At 38.5% G+C, this 12,114-nt stretch overlaps 1 protein-coding gene across 1 annotated transcript in view; it reads left to right on the top strand.

Moving 5' to 3' along the window:
- The window catches only part of TTN (titin), a 286,118-nt gene that overhangs the window by 40,363 nt on the left and 233,641 nt on the right, over window positions 1–12,114 (top strand). The window contains exons 34-43 of the mRNA XM_063305418.1: window positions 257–520; window positions 819–1,079; window positions 1,185–1,445; window positions 1,830–2,090; window positions 3,679–3,820; window positions 5,081–5,246; window positions 7,416–7,647; window positions 8,041–8,325; window positions 8,438–8,563; window positions 9,911–10,099. Coding sequence (XP_063161488.1) covers window positions 257–520; window positions 819–1,079; window positions 1,185–1,445; window positions 1,830–2,090; window positions 3,679–3,820; window positions 5,081–5,246; window positions 7,416–7,647; window positions 8,041–8,325; window positions 8,438–8,563; window positions 9,911–10,099 — 2,187 coding nt within the window. The remainder of the gene's footprint in view (window positions 1–256; window positions 521–818; window positions 1,080–1,184; window positions 1,446–1,829; window positions 2,091–3,678; window positions 3,821–5,080; window positions 5,247–7,415; window positions 7,648–8,040; window positions 8,326–8,437; window positions 8,564–9,910; window positions 10,100–12,114) is intronic.

Below are 12,114 nucleotides of genomic sequence, written 5' to 3' on the forward strand. Positions count from 1 at the left end.
CTTATGCCCACAGTAATTTAAACCCGTTGTCTCTTCTTCAAGCCTTTCCCGCATTTCAAGGGCAGGATTTTTGTACTTAGTGACTTTGAAACTAAATGGCTGATGGTTGTTCATACAACTGACATTTCTGTCCTGAGAACCACTGGCTCCTCACCTATTTTTCACATTATATTATAAAGTCTGTGTACAATATTAGACTTACATTAGACAGCCTAAATATTCATTTTATTTTTCTGTATCTCTTCTTTTTAATTAGCTGTCAAGATCAAAAAGACACTAAAGAACCTGACTGTGACAGAAACACAAGATGCAGTATTTTCAGTGGAACTTACTCATCCAAATGTGAAAGGAGTTCAGTGGATTAAAAATGGCGTCGAGCTACGTTCTAGTGACAAATATGAAATCAAGGTGGAGGGAACTACCTACACACTGAAAGTCAAGAACTGTGCTGTAATCGATGAATCGGTTTACAGTTTTAAACTGGGAAGAATAGGAGCAAATGCTAGACTCCATGTTGAAAGTAAGTCAACCAAGTAGGCTGGAGAAAATTTGATGACATTAATAGTCAAAGGACAAGACGCATACTTTCTCATAGTATGCATATTCATTCACACTGTCTCACTGTACTCTGTAGGTTCTCAGAACATGAGGTAATTGTAACAACACATGGACATGTTATGGCCAGTGGTGTTTCTTTCGACCACCTCATTTTCAACTCTGGAAAGCCACCTATCGCTGGTCGCTTTTCTAACGCCAATATCCTGGTTGGAATTAAGGTCAAGTATCATGATTAAATCTTTGCTGATTTCTTCCTTTAGCCATTAAAATCATCAAAAAACCAAAGGATGTGACTGCTCTGGAGAATGCTGTGGTTTCCTTTGAAGTGAGCGTATCTCATGATACTGTCCCAGTGAGATGGTTCTACAAAAACATCGAGCTCAAGCCCAGTGACAAATGCAGCCTGAGTTCTCAAAGGAAAGTTCACAAGCTGACGTTGCAGAACATCTCTCCTGAGGATGCTGGAGAATACACAGCAGTTGTGGGACAACTTGAGTGCAAAGCTAAGCTTTTTGTGGAAAGTAAGTTTTGTAAACGCCTGTCTAAAATAGATGTTCAGCGACATTAACAAATGTCACCCTGGAGGAACTCTATCTCATTTTACTTTCTTAAATTACCTTCCACAGCGGTACACATTACAAAGACCATGAAAAACATTGAGGTTCCAGAGACCAAAACTGCCTCCTTTGAGTGCGAGGTGTCTCATTTCAATGTACCTGCTGTGTGGCTGAAAAATGGAGTGGAAATTGAAATGAGCGAGAAGTTTAAAATAGTTGTTCAGGGGAAGCTCCACCAGCTCAACATCTTGAACACCAGCAGTGAGGATTCTGCGGAATACACCTTCATCTGTGGGAATGACAAAGTTAGCGCAACCTTAACTGTCAAACGTAAGTTTGGAACTGAAAAGGAGAGAGGACGCTTTGTAGAAGCAAAGATGATCAGGCCAGCAGAGCATCTTGAATAAAGCAGGAGCAAGCAAAAGATGGACATTTAGAGCAGGAGTGGGCTGTCTTTGGTCTGAGGGTTGCAAGCACTTAGTGGAACTGCAGGAAGTCCCTGCTTTTCTTCCTGGCCATTCCCATCTTGTCAGAGTTGAAGAACGAAATGCAGCAAACAAATAAGCCTTCCTTGGGGGAAGGATTTGAACAATGGGTTTTCATTCCACCAGTTATATGTTGCTGCGATCCTAAATAATATTTTTGTTAGCCACTAATCCTAATCAGTTATCTAGGTGAAGAATTGGTCTTTCACCGATCATTGCTTTTCAACAGCTGTCCTGATTACATCTATGCTGAAAGACATCAATGCAGAAGAGAAAGATACAATCACTTTTGAAGTGACTGTCAATTATGAAGGCATTACATTTAAATGGCTGAAGAACGGGGTGGAAATAAAGTCCACGGACCGATGCCAGATCAGGACAAAGAAGCTTACGCATTCACTCTCAATAAGGAACGTCCATTTCGGAGATGCTGCTGAATATACATTTGTTGCTGGCAAAGCAGCTTCAGCAGCCACTTTATATGTGGAAGGTATTTGCTCTTTTTGTATACTTTATAATTCATGGCTTGCTTACATAAATGTCTTCAGGGAGGAACCAACCCATTCATAACTCAAGCTGCATTTATTCATATCAAAGCAGGCACTTATTCAATATCAAGCTGCATTTATTCACACATGCATGCAGCTACCACACACTGATTTCAGCACAAATTAGCTTTCAGACACTGTGTTAATAGATTTGTCTCAATAGCTGGTCTAACATTTGTTAACAATGAACCAGTATATATGGTCATATATTGGTTTAATAAGCTATGATTAAACTTGTCTCCAACACAGAGAGTCATAACTAAACCAGGCAGCATCAAATTCACCATAGTTTGTATAAACCACAAAATCATGGCTTCCAGATTCAGCCACTTCTAGAATATTCTGGCTTATTCCATAGCTGGGAAACCATAATTTTTGTGTCAGTTGTGTGTGGCCTTTTCTTATCTTTTCCTTCTTCAAAATTAAAGCAAAATCTCATTAACTGTGAGAGATTTCCATAGGATCTGTATTCCTATCACACTAAATCTTGATATAAATAATTTATTCTCTTCCTTTTTTTATGTCACTGAGGTAATATGACTAAGTGGAATGTGGGTGAAATATAGGACTCTCAGTCACTTTGTTAACATTTAATCAAAGAAACAAATTAACTTTTATTACATAACTTAAAATAGCTTTTATATAGGTTCACTTAATACTGCAATGTGTCTGTAATTTATCAATACTTACACTCTGTGGCACTAAATATATTCCTAAACTTATATCTCTGCTGAAGGCTTTCCTAGGCTTTGTTTCTGAACTTCCCCAAAATGTATGCTTCCACCCATTTCTAAATTCCTCTCTCTTCAATTTTGTCCTCCCTATGGAATATAATTGGGAGGGGATGCCCTATGTTCCACCACCCAATCATCACAAGCTGAAACAAAAAAATGTGGTTAATGAGAGACTTCCTGGTTTGTTTGACATTGTAGAACAGCTTGTGTACAGGCAAAAAGTCTTGTTCATCTCTCAGTTAATTAAGCTAAGATATGAATATCCAAATGCAGATGAAATGCACAACACTAATTACAAAGTACTTCATGTTACTGGCAGTCTGTCAGTAGTGATACTAGAGACAGTTGTGTACATAATTTTAAAAAATCTATTTGGATTACATTGAAATTTTTTAAATTTGCTTTTAAAATTTTATGTAATATTAAGAGTCCCCCCCCCCCCGTAGTTCTTGTAAATTACTATGGTTAAATATATATAGAAAAACAAGGAAGAAGTAAAATAAATAGGACAGGATTCTAGTGTGGAACAAAAAGAAATTATAACAACTTCATAAATAAGATGATATTTAATTCCCTCCATCCACCAACAGAACAGATAACACTTCTAGCTGCAACTTCTATGATTCTCCTCACTTGTTCTAGAGCATTAGAGACTTTCCAGAACAGCTGGGTGGCTCATATAGGCAGTTGAAGGGGAGAGAAAGATACAAGGCTCGTATCACATTAGATATAGTTCATAAATAATCTTTTTGACCCATATCAGCTGTTAATAACAACACACATTAACTTTTTCTAGCTCGCCATATTGAATTTAGAAAACACATCAAAGATATTAAAGTGGTGGAGAAGAAAAGGGCTGTTTTTGAATGTGAAATCTCAGAACCTGACATTTCTGTTCAGTGGATGAAAGATGGGCAGGAGCTTCTGCTTGGAGAAAGGTAACTGAGTTGCATCTACTTTATTATGTTGGCACAACTTGTGGACTACTGATGAAAAGCTTGCAGGAGCTGTCTGGATAATGGATACAGAGTTTAAAGGTTGCTTGACCAATCTACTTAACTCTCAGGCTAATTTTCAACTTTTTAACATGTCAGCTCTCAGACAAAAATTCAGTTATAGTTCTTGATTGCTTTACCTGTTTCTTTTTTCATGAGCTTTAGAATAAGTGCAGGAACATGCCTAGATTTTGATTGTTAATTTTCTCCTCCAAGTCTCAGCAGCTTCGTCTTTGTGTTATGTACAAGCTAATTTTAGCATTAAGGAAAGTAAGTCAGCTGTTTGAGGCAACTGATTATGGGTTGCCTCAAACAGTCAATCAAACAATCAAAATGCAATTGATCATCAGTTATTTCATTTATTATTAAGAAAGACCAATACATCCCAAATGTCTTGGCTAGTGCAGAGTATGCTATCTTTTGCTTCTCTGTCTCAGCCTAGCCATTCTATCTACCATCCAAGTGGAGTTATAGCAATCTGTTTGGTAGGGAACACTGAGATGATTCCTTGCTGTAAGCAGGGAGCTGTCACAGGATGAGAAAGACAAAAGGGTTTCCATGAGCCAGCTGATCTGATGCATCGTCCTTCAGGATAACTTCCTTCCTTCCTTCCTTCCTTCCTTCCTTCCTTCCTTCCTTCCTTCCTTCCTTCCTTCCTTCCTTCCTTCCTTCCAGCTGAGGACCGTAGTGAGCAGGGTGGGAATATTTGACATCCCCAGAGAGGACTGAAGCAAAATTTTAGGATCACTTTTTTCTGCATACAGATTTTTAAAAAAGACTTTGTGTTAAACCTACTTGAGTCTCACAAACTAGTTTTCCATTGCTTTTTGCTTGTTTCCTACTGAAATTTGTGGCAATTTTATCTTGGGAAGTTCTGGGGAGGGGGTGTCTGAAAAAAAGTCACTCAAGAGCTGCCTATGATGTGAAAGTTGTAGAGCCCTGCATTAAGAAATTAAGCTATTAATATATTTACTTGTTCTAGATAATTACTTGTACTATCAGCTATTGTGGTCTCTATGATCATGATTAGATGCATACATAGTCCTGTAATCTAGTCCTGTAATCTAACAACAATTGTCTGCCGTTTCTTGGCTCCTATTGACTATGAACTTCAGAAGATTATGAAACCATATCAACTTTTCTAAAATATTTTAAAAACATCTTTCTAAAAGTTCTTTCTGTCTTGTCTGAATTTGTTTTTAGAATAAAAGTTCAGCGGGAAAGATTTGTTCATCGTCTTCTGATTACATCCACAAAGATGTCTGATTCAGGGAAGTACACAGTAGTGGCCGGAGGAAATATGTCCGATGCTAATCTGTTGGTGGAAGGGCGTGATGTTCACATCAGAAGCCTCCAAAAAAATGTCCAGGTATAGTATTTCAGGTCTGATAAGAAAAATTATTGATACCACACAATAAAACACAATATAATATATGACAATGCAATAAAAAGTCAGATAACGGTAATATATGTATAGCAATAACGGTAATATATGTAATTTAAAATTGCATGCAGAGGCAATTGTGGAGAATGTTTGATTTCCTCAGTGAAACAAGAGACAATGCTCAGAATTTAACATTTGGCCTGGGCCTCATTCCCAAATCTCATATTTTATTGTTTTGAAAATGCATGCCAAAGGACTGGCAGAACCACATGAGAGAGCATTGCTAATACGTATTGAGCATGCTGCCTTTTAAATTAAAATGACTTGTTTCTTTAGCAATAGCAGTTGCTGTCATTCACAAAAAAAGTGAAACAAATAAGGGACTCTTATACTTTATAGCATCTTTAAAGAAGGGTGATGCTATATTTTGAGCACCCACTTATTTTTCAGGTGTTGTGTCAATGTTACATCTTAGTGTTGGAATGGGAATGCAGCTTTGTGTCATACATACAACTTCTAACTGGATAGCCCACCATTATGGCTTTGGTGCTCATTGTGTTAAACAGTTTTGTAAAACTGAAAAGAGGTGGAGGATCCTCAGAAATAGTCCAGTAAGAATCTATGACCAGTGACTTCCAGGGATTCCGGAATGCTGAAATGGACAGAAGGAAGGAAATGGGGGATTGGGAAGCAGAATTGGCCAGAACCCTACAGCTTCTAGAATTTTGTAGCTGCAGATAGGGTGGAGGTTGGGAGGGTTAGAATATGTTATAGAAAGAAGAGTTACTCCCATCACTAAATGGTGAGATTACAGGTGGAATGAAAAAACCAAAGGTGTCTCTTTCCCTTTTGTAGTCTTCGAACAGTGTTCCATGTATATCCCAAACATTACTACAAGGCTTTTGCTCCAAGCCAGAAGCAGCCCTGGATAGGAGCATTCCTAACATAGACTCAGATGAAAAGCATCAGTTTGTCATAAGTCCCCACTCATTATTTAAATACAGCCTCAGTGAAACTAGAGCCCTATCACTGTTGCATTCAGGGAGAGAGTGGAACCACTGTAACAGCTCTGTCACTTGCCTTGATTATATTTCATTTGTAGGGGAGGGTCTGAAGGAGAAAGAACTTCCCATACAGTTTTGAATCAAGGGCTATAAACTGTGCAGTGCTCCTCTATAAGCTGAGCAGAGAACAAATGAGAACTTTCCCTTCCAGTGCAGCAAAGGGGAGCTGGGGAGTGGAGGAAGGAACAATTGTTCTAGCTGGGAGAAATTAGTAATTCAGTTTAAAACCCAAAAGACATTGTAAAATGCAAAGTCCTGAGCTTGATTAATCAATTATCTAGGTAGCATACTCTTGACTGGATTAGCACATGGCCAGGATAATTTTTTAAAATTGCCAGCATAAAGGGGAAATATCGTAAAAGAAAAAAAAGAAAGCAATAGAACAGCAAAAATTGTATATGTAGGCTTCTCATACATACATACATACATACATATGTATTGTATGTATGTATATTAAAAAGTTTACACAACGGTTTCAATAAAAGATTACCATATTTCATTGCACATGACTGGGAGAATTGTTAAGGCTGACCTGCCACCTGCCTTTCTGAATTTTGCTTGCCACATTTAGGTATTCAGCAACACAGATAGATTTAGTTTAGGTTCATTAATGTTTTCTTTGTTGGAAAGAACAATTTTACATTTTTTGGAACTAAAAATTAATAGGATAAGACTCTTCACAAAGCACACTTCTTGGACTCAATCAAAGTGACCTTTTCATCGTTTGACTACCTTTTTCCAGGAAATTTATTTTTAGAATCCTAGTCTTAAACTAAAGTTTATTTGTTTACATGTACATATCATGTTCAGATGGGAATATATTCTGCAGTGCAGGAGATATACTACATCAGACACTATGATGAGGACTCCCATTTGTAAAGAGAAGTTGGAAAATGAGAAGTGAAATATATCACAAAAGTCTTTAATAAATTCAGTGCTTGTTTTGTTTGATTGCATAGTTCAAATAATAATACATTTATCCTATGTGACCCCCAAAGTAAACTACTTTCATTTCCATTTGAGAACTAAAAATGCCATTTATATGGGTTCTATTCACAAAACTGTTATTATCTTTCTCTTTAACTGACAGGTCCTTGAGAGGCAGCGAGCTGTAGTAGAGTTTGAGGTCAATGAAGATGACATTGATGCTCATTGGTATAAAGATGGAATTGAGATCAACTTCCAGATTGAGGAAAGATATCATTATGTGGTGGAAAGACGTGTCCATAAGATGGTCATCACAGAAACTAGATATACAGATGCTGGAGAATACACCTTTTTAGCTGGAAAAAACAGGAGTTCCATCACTCTTTATGTAAATGGTATGATAGAGATTTATTTGATTTTAAATATTTTTTTAACCCCTGTTCCCTGTGTGAACAAGTTACACAGTCTAGCTCTCTTTCTTATGTTACTTTTTATTTTCATTCAGTTGAAAATAAGCAGAAAAATTCCCATGTTTTAGTATCCATGAGTTGTATATTGCCAGGAACACATAACTCAGGTAATCAGTGGATGTGTGGTTCCTGTGTTTATGTTAAGATTTCATATATTATTGAAGACCACCTGAAAAGCTTTGTGGCTGAGCTCAGATGAACTGAATGGATAATTATGTGTTTCATAGCTTAAGATTAAAATGGAATGAACCGTGCTAGACACATTCAGGTGATGATGATGATGATGATGATGATGATGATTTCTTGTTTGATTTACAGCCCCTGAGCCACCTGAGATTGTAAAGGAGCTCCAGCCGGTCACTGTGGAGTCTGGGAAACCAGCTCGTTTCTGTGGTGTTGTGTCAGGCAAACCTCAGCCTAAGATTTTCTGGTACAAAGATGAGCAGCCTCTTTCTCCAGGCTTTAAGGTCAAATTCCTTCACGATGCCCAAGAGTACACCTTGTTGCTGATTGAGACTTTCCCAGAAGATGCTGCCGTTTACACAATTGAAGCAAAGAATGACTATGGCGTTGCCACCTCTTCAGCATCTCTATCTGTAGAAGGCAAGCTCTTGCAGCTCTCTGTCTCAAGGCTTTCTGAAAAGCACGCTCACTATTGTATCACATGTGCTTTTCCATGGAAAGCTCATCATGGCTTTTTTATCTTTTTCTTTAGTTCCAGAAGTTGTTTCACCTGATGTAGAAGTGCCAGTTTACCCACCTACCATTATTACGCCACTCCGTGATGCTGTTACATCCGAGGGACAATCTACTTTCTTTCAGTGCAGAGTTACTGGGACAGGTTGGTTGTACTCTTTGATCAGAAGACAAAACCCTCAGTTGAAACCAAGTTTCTCCAAACGATACAGATATAACTGTGCACATGTGTGTACATATACACATACACACACACACACACATATATAATCAGCAACTGAAACATTGCTGGCCAGTAACAAAGTAGGTTGGTCCATATTACAGCAGGACAAAAAGTCACATGAGATTGGACGTCTTTCTGCAATGCAAAACATTATAAAATCAGTCAAAAGATCATTTTTACATGCTTTTCTGGCTTCAAACTTCAAAACGTATGGGTGTGTTGATGGATAAGAATTATCTTGATGCTAAGCATTATTGCACAGAGCGTTTTTTTATTAGCGTCTGAATGTGGGAACTGACACTAACTGGGAAAGAAAAAAGCATTTAAATTCTATTGGGGCTTCCTATCAGTTGATGAGTGTTTATTAGCCCAGGTATCTGTGCCTCATTAGAACAAACTCTTGTATTCACTTCAACAGGATCCAAATAGCAAAAGCTAGCAATCTTCGAAGTAGAGGACACGTTTGACATAAAACTGCTATAAATCTTAGAGTTGTCCACTTGATCATTTATCCCACTTACTAAAATGTTAGCTGTAATGGACGAAGAAGGAATACAGCATCTTTGATTAATTAGTCTACACCAGCCTTCCATAAATCCATAGGCTGGCAATTGTGTGAGTTGCAATCTGTGGTGGATTTCGGCCGTGCCGCTGGTTCTCAGGAAGGAGGGAGCACATTCCAAGGAGGTGGAGGAGATAAGCGGGGGCACAGTCTGGGCGGCAATGGTGGGAAAACGAAGAGGTTCAGGGTGGCCCCACCCTAGAGTCTCCCCGGTTATTTCCCCTTAGGTTAGGTATGGTAGCTTTAGTCTGGCAAGATTCTGTCTGTACGGTGAGAGCAAATAAAGAACTGGAGTTTGGAATACACTGACTTGTCATTGTTCCTGGGCTGGCCCTGACACAGTCCCAGTATATCTGGTGGGTTATAGAAATAGAATAGCACATGCTGCTCCAACTATAGCTGTTACCAACATTGCCTTGTGCCTATTGTAAAATTTTAACAAGATTTACAAATAACGCTTCCATATACCTGGGCCACATATTGGTAGCTACTGGCAGGAAAAAGGACATAGGGGGAAACAATCTAAAGGCAGTAAGAGAGTGGGGAGATCTCAGTAGGGGGTTTCAAAATCCAATGTCCTTTTAATTCTGACCTGGAAAATATAACAAGATTCTAGTCTTTTCATTAGTTTCCTCATTAAGAATGACACAATAAAACTTAAACACATTTCTTTTTCTTTCACATTTTGTTTATTTGCGCTGGAGCAGACCTCAAAATATCGTGGTATAGCAAAAACAAAGAAATCAAGCCATCCCGCTTCTTTAGGATGACCCAGTTTGAAGACACTTACCAGCTGGAGATTGCAGAAGCTTACCCAGAGGATGAAGGGATTTACACCTTTGTTGCCAGCAATTCTGTTGGCCAGGTGTCAAGTACAGCTACTCTGAGGCTGGAAGGTACAATGTGCTGTCTACATAGAACCTGCACAAATTTGCATGTGTTTAAACATTAATATTCCTTCATAAACCTACATGTAATTGTCTTTCATGTTCATGTCTTTTAATTCAAATAATCATCCCCATTGTCTGAAGTCCACAATGTCCATTTTGTCTCCAAGGTATAAATTTTGCACATTTCACATTGTTCCAATGTTCCATTCATTTCACTCTTCCATTCTGTTTCAAGTTAGCATTTAGTCTGGACCAAAAAGAGCATTTTAAAAATCCTCTTTATCATAAGCAAATTTACTTTTTCATGACAATAACTGAAAGCAAGCAAGCAGAATCCAGAGAAGTCTGCTGACTTCCAATCATTAGTCCACCATTCTCTTTTCCATGTCTTACGCCAGACCACCTTTAATCTTGAGACTAGAACTATTTCGCCCAGTGGCTGCTGTTGTTCAAAAGCAACAGCCCAGAGACTCCTCTGGGTACAAAATGATCACACCAAGAATTGTGCATTATTATACATACCAGAGAAGGGAAGACATAGGACTATTTTTCTTTGCTGCCAGCTCATTGTGCTAAAACTGATCTAAGAGGAGTTGTAAAACGAGTTTCTGAGGATGGGGAAATTGCCTCTTTCTGGTCTGCATGTTTTCATCTGTAATTTTGTTACATTTCCATATTAATCTGCACTTTAAAAAATCTGGTCCAAATACGGCACATATTTTAATATGTATTTCAGCATGTATTTCCTCTCAAAATGGGCAGATAAATATAAATATGCATTTTGACCCACTTAAACTGACAAGAGCTGCAGTGTAGCATGTAGACAAATATGGAATATAGTGGATAGATGAGATCCTCAAATTATTTGGAATAGTGTAAATGAAGTAATGTTATATAGTCACTCTCAAAACAGGGGCTAATAATCCAGGGGCTTCCCAAATAGAGCATGGGAGTATCTGCTGTTCAAAGAGTTTGGTTCAGATACCCCACAAAGCATGTCCAAGCCACTTTGGATATCTTGGGATACCTGCTATGATATATGTGTATATATAATCAATGCTGCCCTCGAGTCAATGTTGACTCCTGGTGGCTGCCTGGACTAGGTCCCTGCAGTTTTCTAGACAGCATTTTTCAGAAGTGGCTTGCTAGTTCCTTCTTCCTAGAGCTGAGAGAGAAGGACTGGCCCAAAATCATCCAGCTGCTATGTGCCTCAGGCGGGACTAGAACTCATGGCCTCCTGGTTTCTGGCCTGGTGCCTTAACTGCTGCACCAAACTGACCCTGTCTTTTATATTAAATACATCAAAGAGTTAAGCATTGTTAATATGAATGAAATTGCATTTATGTAAGACAAACAGGACAAGGAATTCCCACTTGAGCACAAATATATACATTAGCATTCCAGTGTGTTTTAAAAGACAAAGGGGGAATTCTATGGGTAATGTACCTAGATTTGTTGCACATCTTTAACCGGAGGAATTTAGGGGACAGAGTCACTCATATGATGCTAAATCAAATGTGAATATTTGTCAAAAGCAATAATCAGATTGGAGACTTGAGACATTTGATCCCATGCTGTATCCCAATTTTTGTTTTGTGTTTCAATTATAAGTGTTGTCAGCAGGGAAAGGAGGAATAGAATGGAAGACTGGTAGGAGGACAACAGAATGCTGAGTAGGTGTAAGCAATTAAAAGATGACATGCTTCTTTTCAGGGTTTAAGGTTGAAGAAGTTACCTCATATTCCCAAAGGCATGTTTCTTCATCTGTTTCCATTAAGAAGGAATCCGTTGGCCAAAGGCCCGTCTTTATCCAGCCCATTTCAAGCTGTAGAGTATGCAGCGGGGAAACAGTCAGATTCCAAGCCAGGGTTTCTGCCAGGCCAAAACCAGGAATCCTCTGGTTTCATAACCAGCAGCTAATGTTGCCATCCAAAGATGTAGTTTTCCATTTTGATGAGTCGACCGGCACAGCCATATTGATAATAGTAGATGCTTTCTCAGAACATGCTGGGCAGTACTCT

Source organism: Candoia aspera, chromosome 1 (assembly GCF_035149785.1).
Source record: "Candoia aspera isolate rCanAsp1 chromosome 1, rCanAsp1.hap2, whole genome shotgun sequence".
In the NCBI taxonomy this organism is placed as follows: domain Eukaryota; kingdom Metazoa; phylum Chordata; class Lepidosauria; order Squamata; family Boidae; genus Candoia; species Candoia aspera.